This window comes from Oenanthe melanoleuca, chromosome Z (assembly GCF_029582105.1).
Source record: "Oenanthe melanoleuca isolate GR-GAL-2019-014 chromosome Z, OMel1.0, whole genome shotgun sequence".
NCBI lineage: Eukaryota > Metazoa > Chordata > Aves > Passeriformes > Muscicapidae > Oenanthe > Oenanthe melanoleuca.
Genome location: NC_079362.1, coordinates 50446707 through 50459231, shown reverse-complemented (window position 1 = coordinate 50459231; position 12525 = coordinate 50446707). Strand labels below are relative to the sequence as shown.

The 12525-nt window shown below is 45.3% G+C and overlaps 2 protein-coding genes across 9 annotated transcripts in view; one reads left to right on the top strand and one right to left on the bottom strand.

Moving 5' to 3' along the window:
- Positions 1 to 3077: 3077 nt before the first annotated feature.
- Positions 3078 to 12525, top strand: part of SMARCA2 (SWI/SNF related, matrix associated, actin dependent regulator of chromatin, subfamily a, member 2) — a 114962-nt gene continuing 105514 nt past the window's right edge. For 2 of the 8 annotated variants that reach the window (XM_056513054.1, XM_056513048.1), the window contains exon 1: positions 3078 to 3294. The gene's annotated coding sequence lies outside the window, so the exon portion shown is untranslated. Of the gene's footprint in view, positions 3295 to 3422; positions 3622 to 4288; positions 4353 to 4488; positions 4759 to 5063; positions 5138 to 12525 lie in introns of those variants that run through there. The other 6 variants (XM_056513055.1, XM_056513051.1, XM_056513056.1 and 3 more) reach the window with 4 other exon arrangements.
- Positions 4234 to 11419, bottom strand: LOC130265483 (basic salivary proline-rich protein 4-like). Its single transcript, XM_056514581.1, has 2 exons — positions 11303 to 11419; positions 4234 to 5178 (listed from the first exon to the last, which is right to left on the bottom strand). The coding sequence occupies exons 1-2, from the start codon at positions 11417 to 11419 to the stop codon at positions 4234 to 4236; spliced, it is 1062 nt and encodes a 353-aa protein (XP_056370556.1).

Here is a 12525-nt window from a genome sequence, read left to right as displayed (position 1 = left end):
ATGACCTTTCAAAGACCTGAGAGAGGCCTAGCAATAATATCTGCTAGTTCCTTCAGCACTCATAGGTATGATGGAACCCATCAGAGCCCATGGACTTGCAGATGGCAAGCTCACTTCTTTATGATTTCCCGGGACATATGAAAAAACATTTTTCTCTGTTTTGATTTTCATGCAGAAGCCTAAGCATAAAGCCATCTTCTTGGAATGTTCTAGCTTTAGCCCTTTTTCACTGGCCACCCAGGCTAAAGCAGCTGGATTCTATTAAGAACTGGCTGGAATACTAGAAAATAATATTTTCTACTATTTCTGTTGCACTGAGTGCAATTGTTTCTGGCAGACAATTGGTAGCAAACACAGAAATAGCACCACTGTTACGGCAGGGGCTTTAAGGGGGTAATGGTGAAATTGCTGTAAACATCAGCAACTCCCTGATGGTAATGACCTCCTTTTGGTAGAAACATCTCTGCAAGAGTACCACTGATACATCAGTTTCTAAGCAGACTTATTATGTTGGCATAATTCTTCACATAAACAAGCTCTAGTTCCACAACAACATATCAAGCTAGTCCAAGACATACCTCTTTTTGTGGTGGTACCTTATCTAGTTTGAAAATTTTACATGCTATTTTACCATTAATGGCTGCATCCAAACAATTAATTAAAGTTAAGTGCCCATATCTTTTCTTCCTTTTGCTGTTAGATAAATTATCAGGGGAAACAGCTACTTAGGTTTCATACAGGGAAGCCTTACTGACCCTTCCAATTAAGGTTTTTGTATCAGGTGAGCATGCCTCCCTTGACAAAAAAAACCCCCATGTTTCCCATCCTCTCAGTATAGATTACAAGATTCAATGGTACTTCATCAAAACACAAAAAGCCTTCAGACTGACATCCGCAACAGACATGTTCACACTCTCGCAAAATGAAATCAGCTGCTGCAACCTTCCCAAAATAATCATTAACTAAATATAGCTGCATCTATTCCAGAGTCAAGAGAACTTTTTTCTTTTGCCTGAAAGATTAACTTATTTCTTTTTCTTCTCTGTACACTTTCTAACAAAAAGAATGGCCTGACCTGGTTTAAGATGGTTTGAGTGTTGCTGAATCCAGCAAACAGTTGTGCCATCTTGAAAGAAAGCTTCCCCTCCATTATTTAATGTTTGTTTTCTCTTCTGCATAGAGAAAAGGCAAACAGTCCTCAGATTTACGCTGGGAGACGGAGGAGGAAAAACAAACCACAAACGCAAATGACTGCCTAATGAGAGTTTCAGTATTAAAAAAAAAAAAAAAAAAAAAAAAAAAAAATTATAAAAGGATCTCTTTACTCATTTCATTTCCATTAGCATAATTTTCCAAGAATGTTAACTACATTCTTTTATCTCTTAGACACCAGTTTGCAGCTTAAGACAAAGCTAAAACCAAAACTATAAATTACAAGTGGATCAAAAGATTTACATAATGACACAAGTTATTTTGTATATTAAGATTTGAATGATCCGATTTCTTTGATTTTGCTCCCAAGTAAATATTTTTCACTGACAATGGTGAACTTAAAATATAGCCATTTAAACTTAATTTATTGATACTTAGTGTTGCACTGATTCTTACACACTTATCTTTTGGCATTTGGGTCATTTACATAAAAAATAAGATGAAGCTAACAATTAAGCTGGAAAACTACAGGAACAGTAGTAATTAGCATTGTATTGCCAGCACAGCAAATTAGTGATTTGAACAACAAAAAGAGCTCCAAGCTAAACACCACGTAAACAATACCGGTCACTTCAAGACCACAAGGTGCATTTGGTGCTCCCAGCAAGGCTCTAGGTCATTAACTACTCCACCTGACCACAGCAGACGAACTTCACGTAAACTTGGTCACTTGAGCCTCTGTGGTAGCTACTGATTTTACTTGGGTGCCTACGAATATTCTTACTTCAAAGTACAAAGTGAAATTTTACTTTGAGAATGGCAAATACCGCCCATTTGACACGATTTAAAAGAACGTAGCCACATGTAACACCACGGTAACGTACGGTAGTCTGGCTGTATTTTTTTCTCTCTACAACACGCATTCAAGAAAAAAAAACAAACCCTCAGACTGGCGGGCCCATTATTTTAATGAAGTACTTAGTCGCCTCTTACACGAACAGGTAGAGCTTGTACAAAAAACATGAGAGCTCTGCAGCCCCTGCAAACCAGGCAAACCAAATTAAAGTATTAAAAAAAAAAAAAAATTAAAAAAACAAACCCCCCAAAACCATACCAAAACAAACAAAATCAACTCCACTCCAAAACCGGCATCAGCATACGGAACTGAAAAGCGTACTTCCGAACCAACTTTAAAAAACCTACTCGAACGGAAGCAAGCAGGACGGAACAACACAACCGCAGAGTTTTCCCTGCCAATCCCGCAGAAACAAGCGCTGCGGTGCGGCTCTCCAGCCGGGCTCGGTCACCCGGCGGTGCCCCGGCAGCCGCCCCGGCCGGCGCCGCGCGGCGCTGCGGGAGCCGAGCCGGCCTGACAGGCCGGCCCCGCTGCACGGCTCTCGGCAGCCTGCTCTCCTACACACGGCACCCTCTGCTACCGGAGAGGCGGACGGCGCCTGACTGTCCCCCCGACACATTCTGCTGTTTTGTTTTGTTTTTAAGGGGAGGGAGACACCGGCCTTGCGCACACAGACACACGCACTCCAAGCTCCAGACACAGCTGATTCCAGGCCTGTCAGGCTGGCTCCTCCCCGCCCCTCCAGCGGGGCAGAGGTACGGCGCACTTCCAGCACCTTCTCCCCTCTTCCCCAAACTACTCCCGCGAGTGCCGCCCGCGCAGGGAAAGAGGTCCTGCCCCTCGCTGCCCGCCGCAGAGGCGAGCTGGGAGGGGCGCACCCGACGGGATGGCAAGCTGCCCGCCGCCGCACGGCCAGCGCGGGAGCCGAGCGCTCGCCCTGCGCACGGGCCGCGGAGCGCAGCGCACCCCGCCCCGCGCGCGCCTGCACACCTCCGCCCCCCCGGCCTCCCGCAAGAGTGACAGCCCATCGGGCCAATAGAGCCGCCCGTTCTACGCGAGGGGGCGGGCACTCCTTGCGGGCGAACCAATGACAACACCGCTGTCTGAGCAGTGGCGTCCGCGAAGGGGGGGCCGGAGGAGGGGCAGGAGTTTAGGAAGAGGAGGGAATGGCTGTCATCAATGAAGTCATGTTCGTAATCTAGTCCCTCGCTCCGCTTCTGGACTCGGGTGACTCGCTGAGGGGGAAGAGGAGCGACAGTCAGCACGCTGCTCCGCCCGGGCGGAAGGTAAATACAACTTGCAACTCGGTCCAGCCCCGCCAGCTCCCCGTGCCCGGCACCGTCCTTTATTGTCAGCGGCTGTGCCGGCTCGCACCGTGCCCACCTTCCCTCTCCATCGCTCCCTTCCCCGAGCGCGGCCCCGCGGTCCCAGCCGCCGCCGTGCCACCTGCTTCCTCTCCCCACCTTCCCCGGCGCCCGGCCCTCCCGAATATTTTTATCCCCCAGTGGGTGGAGAGAAGAAAGTTTTGATCCGGTATTATTCTGGAATAATCACGATGCGGATCTCCGGAGTGGCAGCGACAGAACCCCCACGGAGTCGCCGGGGGCTGACTCGTGAGTCAGCGGCACTCTCGGTCTTGCCGCCCAGGGAGCGTGTCACGGGCTGCGGGCGAAGCGGCCACGGGGGAAATAGATCCTCGGGGAGCGACAGCCCACACGGACGGGCTGTGGGCGGCTCCGCCACAGCTGCCGGGGGTCGCAGGGTGAAGTTCAGGCTGTCCGGAGGCAGCGGAGCGCGGTGCCGTGGGGCTGTTTCTCCGCCGCGGCACACGCTGGCGCAGACCCAGCGAGCGAGGGGAAGTGGGGAGGCATGGGGAGGGAGGAACATGGTGCGTGGGGGAGCGGTCTCGCCGGCGAGGAGAGTAGCGGCATTCCCCGGGCAGAGCCAGGGAGGCCATGATCCGGATCATCTCGCTGCCAATGTCACAAACATTGCACGCACCGGGGAGGGGGAAGAAGCGGGGCCGGGACTTAAGCCCAACAGGGCTGCGGCTCCTGTTGCTTTTCGGTCTCTTGTTTTTAAGTGTGCAGTCACTCCTGCTGTAAAGGTGTCGCGTTTTACTTCCCAAAATAGCTTGCATGTCGTCGTACTCCTCCCGTTTTCCCTGCAGAAATTATCCCCCCTCCTCCTCCCCACCTCCAAGCAGAGTAGCACAAAACATGCGCTTACAATTTTGGAATCGCCTGCCAAGCAAAAAAGCGTTTTATTTCCGGTGTGCGCGGAAATTTATTTTTTTTTAACCCGGCCGGGCGGGAGCGAGGATGCAACGCGCGCGGATGCTCAGGTAGCTGCGGCTCCCCTGCCCCTATGTCGGGAGAGGGGACGGCGGTGTTTGGCACCTGGAAAAGTTCTGTGCCCAGCCGGAGGCGGGGGTGGGCGGCAGAGCGCTGCCGCAGCCAGCTGTCGGGCGGGGCCGGAGGGCACGGAGCCCGTGCCCGGGCCGCTGCGGGGCAGAGGCGGGAGGCGGCGGCGCGGGGAGCATAGGAGGGTGGGTGGCCTTTCTTGTCCCTCCGCCTGTGCAAGCGGCGGCGGATCAGGAAGTCACCGCCGCCACACACAGGCGCACAGACATGTTTGGTCGGCGTGACATGGTGGCGGTGGGAAAGAGAGGCGGGGAGACGGGCCCAGCCCAGCCCTGAGGCATGACCCGGCTGCTCGCCCGGCCGCCCGCCCGCCTGCCTGCGGCCGAGGTACGGGGCCGTGCGCGGGCAGCGCCGGCAGCGGCGCACCGCAGCTTCGTGGAGGGGCGGGGGCAAGCGGCAGCGGGGCCGCATTTCCAGGCAGGGACGTTTTACAGCCTGTCGGCCGGGGAGAAAACTTTCCAGAAAGGCTGGAGGGGGTAAACAGGGCCCTGCTGGTTGTGCGCACCCGCCCCGGCGCCTCGGCGGGGGAGGCGGCGGGCGGCCCGGCGCCGAGGCCTGCGCGCCGCCCGTCCTGCAGGGCCCGAGGGCGGAGAGCGGGGCAGCCGCGGGCCGGGGGAGGCAGGCGGGGGGCGGACAGCGGCCGCCCCTGCCCCGCCGCCCCCCGGCGCTCCCGGGTCCTCCGCCGCGGCTCTTCCTTGTGTCTGCGGTGCGTGCAGAAATGGAGTTTCTTACGTTGTCTCCTCCCCTCTTAAATTTATAATGGTGGAGCTACAAACTGCGCACGGCTGGAAAAGTTACAGCTCTTCTAAACTCCATCTGAAGTTACAGTTTAGCGATTGGCTTCGGTTGTTTTTTTTTTGGTTTTTTTTTTCCCTGAGCGTGCGTAATGGTCAAGTAAAGGGAGTGTAAAAGTGTCTGCAGATTACATACATCGTACCGAATTTGTTTTTTTTTGGTATCTGCTTCTTATGTTTGGTATTCAGACTTGCGAACTGTACATTAACGCAAGTAAATACCCAGCTGAAGTAGTGAAGATAACAAGTTGTTGTTGGTTTTTCGGTTTTTTGTTTGGTCGGGTTTTTTACGGCTTTAAGTATTCTGCATGCTTTCAATGAAGAATTGATCTGGGGTTTTGTTCCGTTTGCATTCTCTTCTGTTTTTCTTTAACTTTCTGAAGTGTTAAGTGGTTTTAACAGTCCCTAAGACCCCAACGATAAACACTGTACCAGAATTTATTTCCTTTGGTAGTGTACTAGTTTCTTGTTCGGGGTGGGGCAGTCTCCTCTGTGCGAGTTACTATTGTTGTGCAAATACGGGCACACTTTCTTTTTGGGATCCTAATTGCCCTGTTACTGTCTCTGACCTTGTTTCTTTTGTCCTTTTGTGATTATAAGGAATAAAAAGTAGTGTGCCAGGAGGGTAGGTTTGCCTCAAGGCAGGTTTTTATGTCTCTCTCTATATATATATACAGTAATAGAAAGCAAAAAGACTGCATGGATAATAAGCTTTTAAAATTTAGAGTGGATCATACAGCATATGTGGACTTGCCAGAGGTGAGGGTAAATCTTCATTAAAAATATTATTTCTCTCATGAGTTATGTCTCAGCTTTAAGGCTGGTATTTCTGTGGTGTTGCATGGAGTATGTGCCAAAAGTGTGTTCAAAGCAGTCTTAGATCTTTTCTTTTGTTCATTTCTGAAGCAGTCTATGAATGTTTCTTGTCAAGTTTGAAAAGTGCTTTCGCCAACACCTGAGGCTTGAAAATTGACAAGAGAAAAAAGTCCTTCAGCTGGCATACTTGTATTACATGTATTTGTGACAAAGGTGTGTTTGAAATTACTATCTCTGAATATATTTTCTCAGTTTTTGTTGGACTTTTGAAGCTAAGGTTGGAATGTGCACAGTAGCAATTTAAAAAATGTGTGCACTTTACCTCTGTTTTTTGTCGTTCTGATGAGTAATATTGCTGTGGACTACAAGTGATCCTTTTCAGAAGGAAACTTCACGTTCTTTTTATGATTTAGAACATTTTTGCAAATTACTCCTCAAAATGTCTATTACATTTCTGTGGGTTTCCTGCTGCAAACATAGTTCTCTCTGTGTAATAGGTGTTTTCTGGACCTCCAATATTTTTGGACTTTACCAGATTAGGTTTGGGTTTCTGTAGTTCTCTAGTGGAATAGTAAGCACAACATTATGGCATAAAGATCACTTGTCATAAAGTTGACATTTGAGAAAAGTTCTAATTGGCATTAGAGAAAAGCTCTTATTTCCAAGATAAAAAAAAGAAGGGTGAATAAGGGAAGGAAGTAAACCTTTCTTAAACACAGAGTTTGTAAATACAGTAGAATAAGAAAACTAACACTGAAGATTGTTTTCTTTGTTTCTGACACGTGTAAAGTCATTGCTTATTAGGTGTTAACATTTTCCTGTTTGTCTTCAGTTGTCAGAAAATACTTCCTATTTATTGCTTCGGAGTTTGAGGACATAGGTGGATCATTTAGTGGTGGGACATTGTAGAAAATGTTAAAAATAAGTTTGTTTTTACAGAAAATATAAGGTTAATATACCTTATAATATGTAACTTGTATTTAAATCAATCTTCTCCCTTCTTCCTCCTCTTCTTCCCTGTTTAAGCGAAGTCATGGCCTGTCAGTGATAATGGTGCATTCCTTTCCTTCTGCCTGCAGCTCCCATGGCTTTTTATTTAGAAACGAATGAGAAGACAATGTTCAGTAACTGTGATCAATACCTGTAGTAAAGCTCTCAGTAAGAAAACTTAATCCATAACCATTCAGTAGTGTCCTGTGTCAGTTTTCTGTGCCTGAAATTTACAGTGGAATCTACATTCATAGCAAACGTGGGATCGATCTTGGACATTGTCTGATGCCAGTTAAACTTTTGACTGCAGCTATCTGCTCTTCAGTTTTCCTGAAGGCTCCTGTCTTCTGCAGCAAAGCATCAGAAAGGCTCATACGTCTGTGCTGTAGTGTCTTCACTAGTAGTCTGGCAGCATAGCTTAGCCTAACTTGTGTGTGCTCTGATTTGTAATTATGCCTTTTGACAGTCTGGAGTACTTTCAACTCCCAGCTGTTAACAAGTAATTTTTTGCTTCTAATGTTAGTTTTTCCTGAGAGGGTAGGCTGTAAGCTAGAGCAGTTGAAAAAAGTTTAACTTTGTGTAAAGCTGAAACATCTACACAGTAGGAGTAAGAATTTCTACAAGAATATTTCAAGGTGAGGAGTACTTACTCTCATCCTGAAGTAAATTGTCTCTTGTGCTACATGACTCCAAAATTAAGTTTCTGGTGTAAGCATTCCCCCTGTTCTGCGAGTCTGCAGGGATGCCTGTAACAGTTTCTGGTAGAGAGCTAGACATGCAGCTAGGGTAGTATTGCAGAGATTTTTTTCTTCTGGCCTAGGTGTCTGGTTAAGTAATTAAGGTTCAGTGTTTCTGGTTCTGTGGTTTGTATTTTAAACTACAAATCCCTTGCAGAAGGTTTTCAGGTTACACTGACACTGCATACATGAGTACGCAGAGGCTGGATCTCAGCTGTTAGCGTGTTTGGCTTCTCTTACATGATCTAATAACTCTGGTATATGTATGTTGAAGATTTGAGTCTTCTCACTGATTTTTTGTTGTTTCATATAAACCTGTTTATTGATTGAATTGTCATTTAATCAATTGACAATAGTTAAATCATGATAAAAGGTAATGCAGAGTGTTCTGTGAAGTTGTACAATACAAAACACTGCTTTGCTTCTAAGTATCTTAAGTTATTTTGTGATGATGAGCTACTATCATTATTAGTCAGCTCTTCTTTGAGCATATTAATTTAATTACAGTTAGCAGATTATGCAAGTATTTCAAATCACTGACAGTATAATTTAATGTTTTCTATGGTAGTATAATAAAGATAACTCCTTTAGCCTATAGTGTATCACAAGCTTACAGTTTATCTTTTCAAAGCCACCTGTGAATAATGAGTGCAGTTGGAAATGTGTGGGGAGAAGTAGATTGTAACTATTTATATTGTAAAGACAAAGTTACAGTCAACTTTGCAGTATCTGTGTGGCTGTTTTGTGCATCCATATTTTATCAGATCTAAGTGGTATGGTTTCCTTACTTTCCACTATATATCTAAGGCAGGAGATGTGGCCAAAACATCCTGGCTGAGGTTCAATTTAGGTTGAGAGGAAAGGCAGAAGTTATATTGCGTGGTGAAGGGAACTAGCTAGAAGAATTATAAATACTTACTCCTCCATCTGTTCTTAGACTTGGTGTGTGCCCTGTCAAAGCAGTCTGTAATCCCTCGATCTTTTTGAGCATACAGCTAGTCTTGAATTCCAAAGTAATGCAAATGCTTTTTTGCCTGCTGTGTTTTCATTTGGGATCTGCTAATACTTCCTCATGTGGAAAAGATCCCTGCCTTTGTTACCTTTGGGTTTGTAGCGGTTTATATCAAAATGTGTGTAATAGAAATGTTGAACTGATGGAGACTATATTGTACAGTGAATTAGTTACCTCTACAAAACTTTCTAGTGTATGTAAAATGATAGTGGGGAAACATTCATGCTTAGAGACTGTTATTTCAAATTGTTTACAGTGCAGATATTCACTGTACTAAACCGTTTGATCTAGAAATAGTGGAGCAGAGATCCCAAGTCTCTCTTAATCTTCGGCTCTTGGTTTTGTAGCTCTTCTTTGTATTTGGATCTGGCTGAAGTTACTCTGACATATGATAGATACATTTTTATTTCCCTATCTTAGCTCTGGTTGTGTCCAGCAGAGGTGGAAAAATTCTCTGAGACCACAAAAAACACCATGTGATTCACCATAACTAATTAAGTTGTCAGTAGTTCATTTGGGGCTGTTCACAAAAGAGAATTGGTCATGTTGATGTAAATAGATCTAAGAGGTGGTATGGGATAATCGTTCAGGAAAAAAAAACCCGTCCTATTTGAAGTCATATGAATAGTGCTACTCCAGTTAGTGTTTAGAAGAAGTTGTAAGATTGGACACTGGAAAAACAATTAAGCAAAGTGTAATGTGTTCAAGAATCAGTGCGAAGAACCTTATCGTTTGGAATAGTAAGATGTTATTTAAAATTTTTTTTTTCATTTCACTATGGTCTTGTAATTTGTTGGAAACTGCCTTTTTTTTTTTTTTCCTCTCCTTCCCCCTTGGTTTTTAATTCTAACAGGCACTACTCATTAAAAAGCAGTCCAAAGAAATAGGTCAACACTGGCTTTTGGCAGGGAGTTGGCTTCATACTGCTTTTTTCATTGCAGGCACCAGAATTTAGCCAAAATAATACCAAAACTATCTGCATGGAACTTGGCCGCAGTTGGACCTGTTGTATTTTTGTAGATTTTTGTGTTGACTTTCATGAGACTCATAAGGGCTTAAATGAATTAGGTACTAGCTTTTACTGAATTTTAATGAAAGCAGGGTATCTAATTTCTGTGGGGTTTTTTAGTGTAATCTCAGACTTAATAAAAAAAGACTAAGCTATTTTTGAAACATGTTAAACTATAAACTTTTTAACAGGTTAGTTCTGAGGGGAGATACTTAGTTGGGAGGGCCATACTGTGTTCTGGTTTAGGTCAGTTGCATTTTTAAAATTTTGTGGACTACTGTTGCCAGAGAAAATTGGTTTGTCTCTTTATTTCCATGACTGTCTTTAGACAGGATTTATTAGTTGCATTTAAGTAGTATTTTCAAATACTTTGTTCCTCATTATAGATTTTATAGATTAATTTTTTTTTTTTTTTTTTTGCTTTGACATACAAAATGTCTGAATACAAATTTGTTTAAGACACTTCCCAGTTTTGTGAGACGGGATGAGTGTATCTTCACTCAGAAAAGTGATGAAGGGACTTAGTCTGATGTAAGTGATGCAGACATACGTCTCTGGTAGTTACTGTTTTTCATAGTTTGGACACTTGCTATCCTATCAAAAAGAATTATAAATTTTTCAGATTTGCATAGAGGATATGTTTAATGTATTTGTGAATGGCAATGTAACTAATGAATCTGAGACTGGAGCTACTTTTTATGAGAACTGTGAGTTGAATTTGAAATAGGATGAATAGGTGAATAGAGGAGAAGATTTTAGTACCCATTTTAATGCATGGATATAAGTAGATGTTTTTTGTGAAATAAGGCATTTTAGGATACTGTATTGGTAGCACTTTTGTATTTGATTGTGTTCCTCTGGATGGTGGTTATGGTGCTAGGTATCTGCTTTGTTAAATGGATTGAATTTTGCTTGTAATGACCATAGCGACTCAGCTGTGGGAGTGTCAGTCTTAGATTTTGCAATTTAATGATTGACTTGTGTAAGAACTATTTGTTGTGTGGAAATGTATGTTGTCCTTCATACAAAACATAGGCCTCTAAGAGGAAGCTATGGTGTTTGCAGTTGTGAACATTTGATAACTTGATTCCTTTTGTGGTCGTGTTGTAGAGCTGTACAGGGCTAATTGGTGACTGTAGAGTTTTGAACTGAGAAGCTTCATTGATATCGCTGTGTTTTACCCTGCAAGGAAACAGGAACCCAAGGTATCAAGTCACAGAATCACAGAATATCCTGAACTGGAAGTCACTTGAAAGGATAATTGGGTCCAACTCTTCCCACTCCACAGGATATCTGAAAAACCATCCCATGTGCCCAGAGAGCTCTGTTGGGCTTGGTGGTGTGACTGCTTCCCTGGGGAGCCCATTCCAGTACCCAGCAACACTCAGGGTGAAGAACCTTTTCTTTATATCCAGCCTAAAACTCTTGTAACAGAACTTCAGGTCATTCCTTAGGTCCAGTCATTGATCCCCACAGAGGAGAGATACTGACAGTGTCTGTTCTTGCTCTTTACCTCATGAGGAAGTTGTAGACTGCAGTGAGGTCTTCCCTCAGTTGTATCATCTCCAGGCTGAACAAGCCAAATTACCTCAGCTGCTCCTTGGTACTTCTGGTTTGGGCCTTCGACCATCTTTGTGGCCTTCCTTTGGACACTTTCTAATTGCTTTAATGTCTTTCTCATAGGGTGGCACCCAGAGCTGCCCCCAGCACTGGAGGTGAGGCTGCCCCAGTGCAGAGCAGAGCAGGACAATCCCCTCCCTTGCCTGGCTGGTGATGCTGTGCCTGATGCTCCCCAGGACACAGGTGGCCCTCCTGGCTGCCAGGGCACTGCTGAGTCGTGTGTAACTTGCTACAGACCAGGAACCCGAGGTCCCTCTCTGTGGCACTGCTTTCCAGCATCTCATTCCCCAGTCTGTCTGTACATCCAGGGTTTCCCCATACCAGGTGCAGAATTTGGCATTTGTCCTTGTTAAACTTCATATGGTTGGTGATAGTCCAGTCTTCCAATTTTTCTAAGTTTCTCTGTCTGGCCTCTTTGCCTTTGAGGGCGTCACAGCTCCTCCCACTTCTGTATCATCTGTGAGCTTAGTGTCCTTTCAAGTCCTTCATCGAAGTCTTTAAGAAGGTAAGCAGCAACATGCACTTCCAGCTCAGAAAGCCAACTGTTGTGTATCCTGTGTTGCATCAAAAGAAATGTGGCCCACAGAGTGAGGGAGGTGGTTCTTCCCCCTAGTCTTCCCTCCTGAGACCCTAACTGGAGCGTTGTGCCTGGGTGTGGGGTTCCCAGCACAAGTCATGGGCTTGTTGGAGTGGGTCCAGATGATGGCCTTCAAGTTGAAGAGGATTAGATGGAGCACCTCTCCTGTGAAGAAAAACTGAGAGAGCAGGGCTTTTCAGCATGGATAAGAGGATATTTCAGGGAGACCCCACTGTGGCCTTGGACTTCCTGAAGGGGTCTTATAAAACTGAGGGAGAGGGACTTTTCGTATGGGCACACAGTAGCGGGACAAGGAGCAGTGGTTTTGCACTTAAAGAAGGTATATTTAGATTAGTTGTTGGGAAGAAATATTTTACGGTGGGGGTGGTGAACCACAGACACAGATTGACCAGAGAGGCTGAAGATCTCTATCCCTGCAAGTGTTCAAGGCGAGATGGAACTGGGCTCTGAAAAACTTGATCCAGTGGAAGGGGTACCTGCGCATGGCAAGGGGATTGGAACCAGACTTAAAAGTCCCT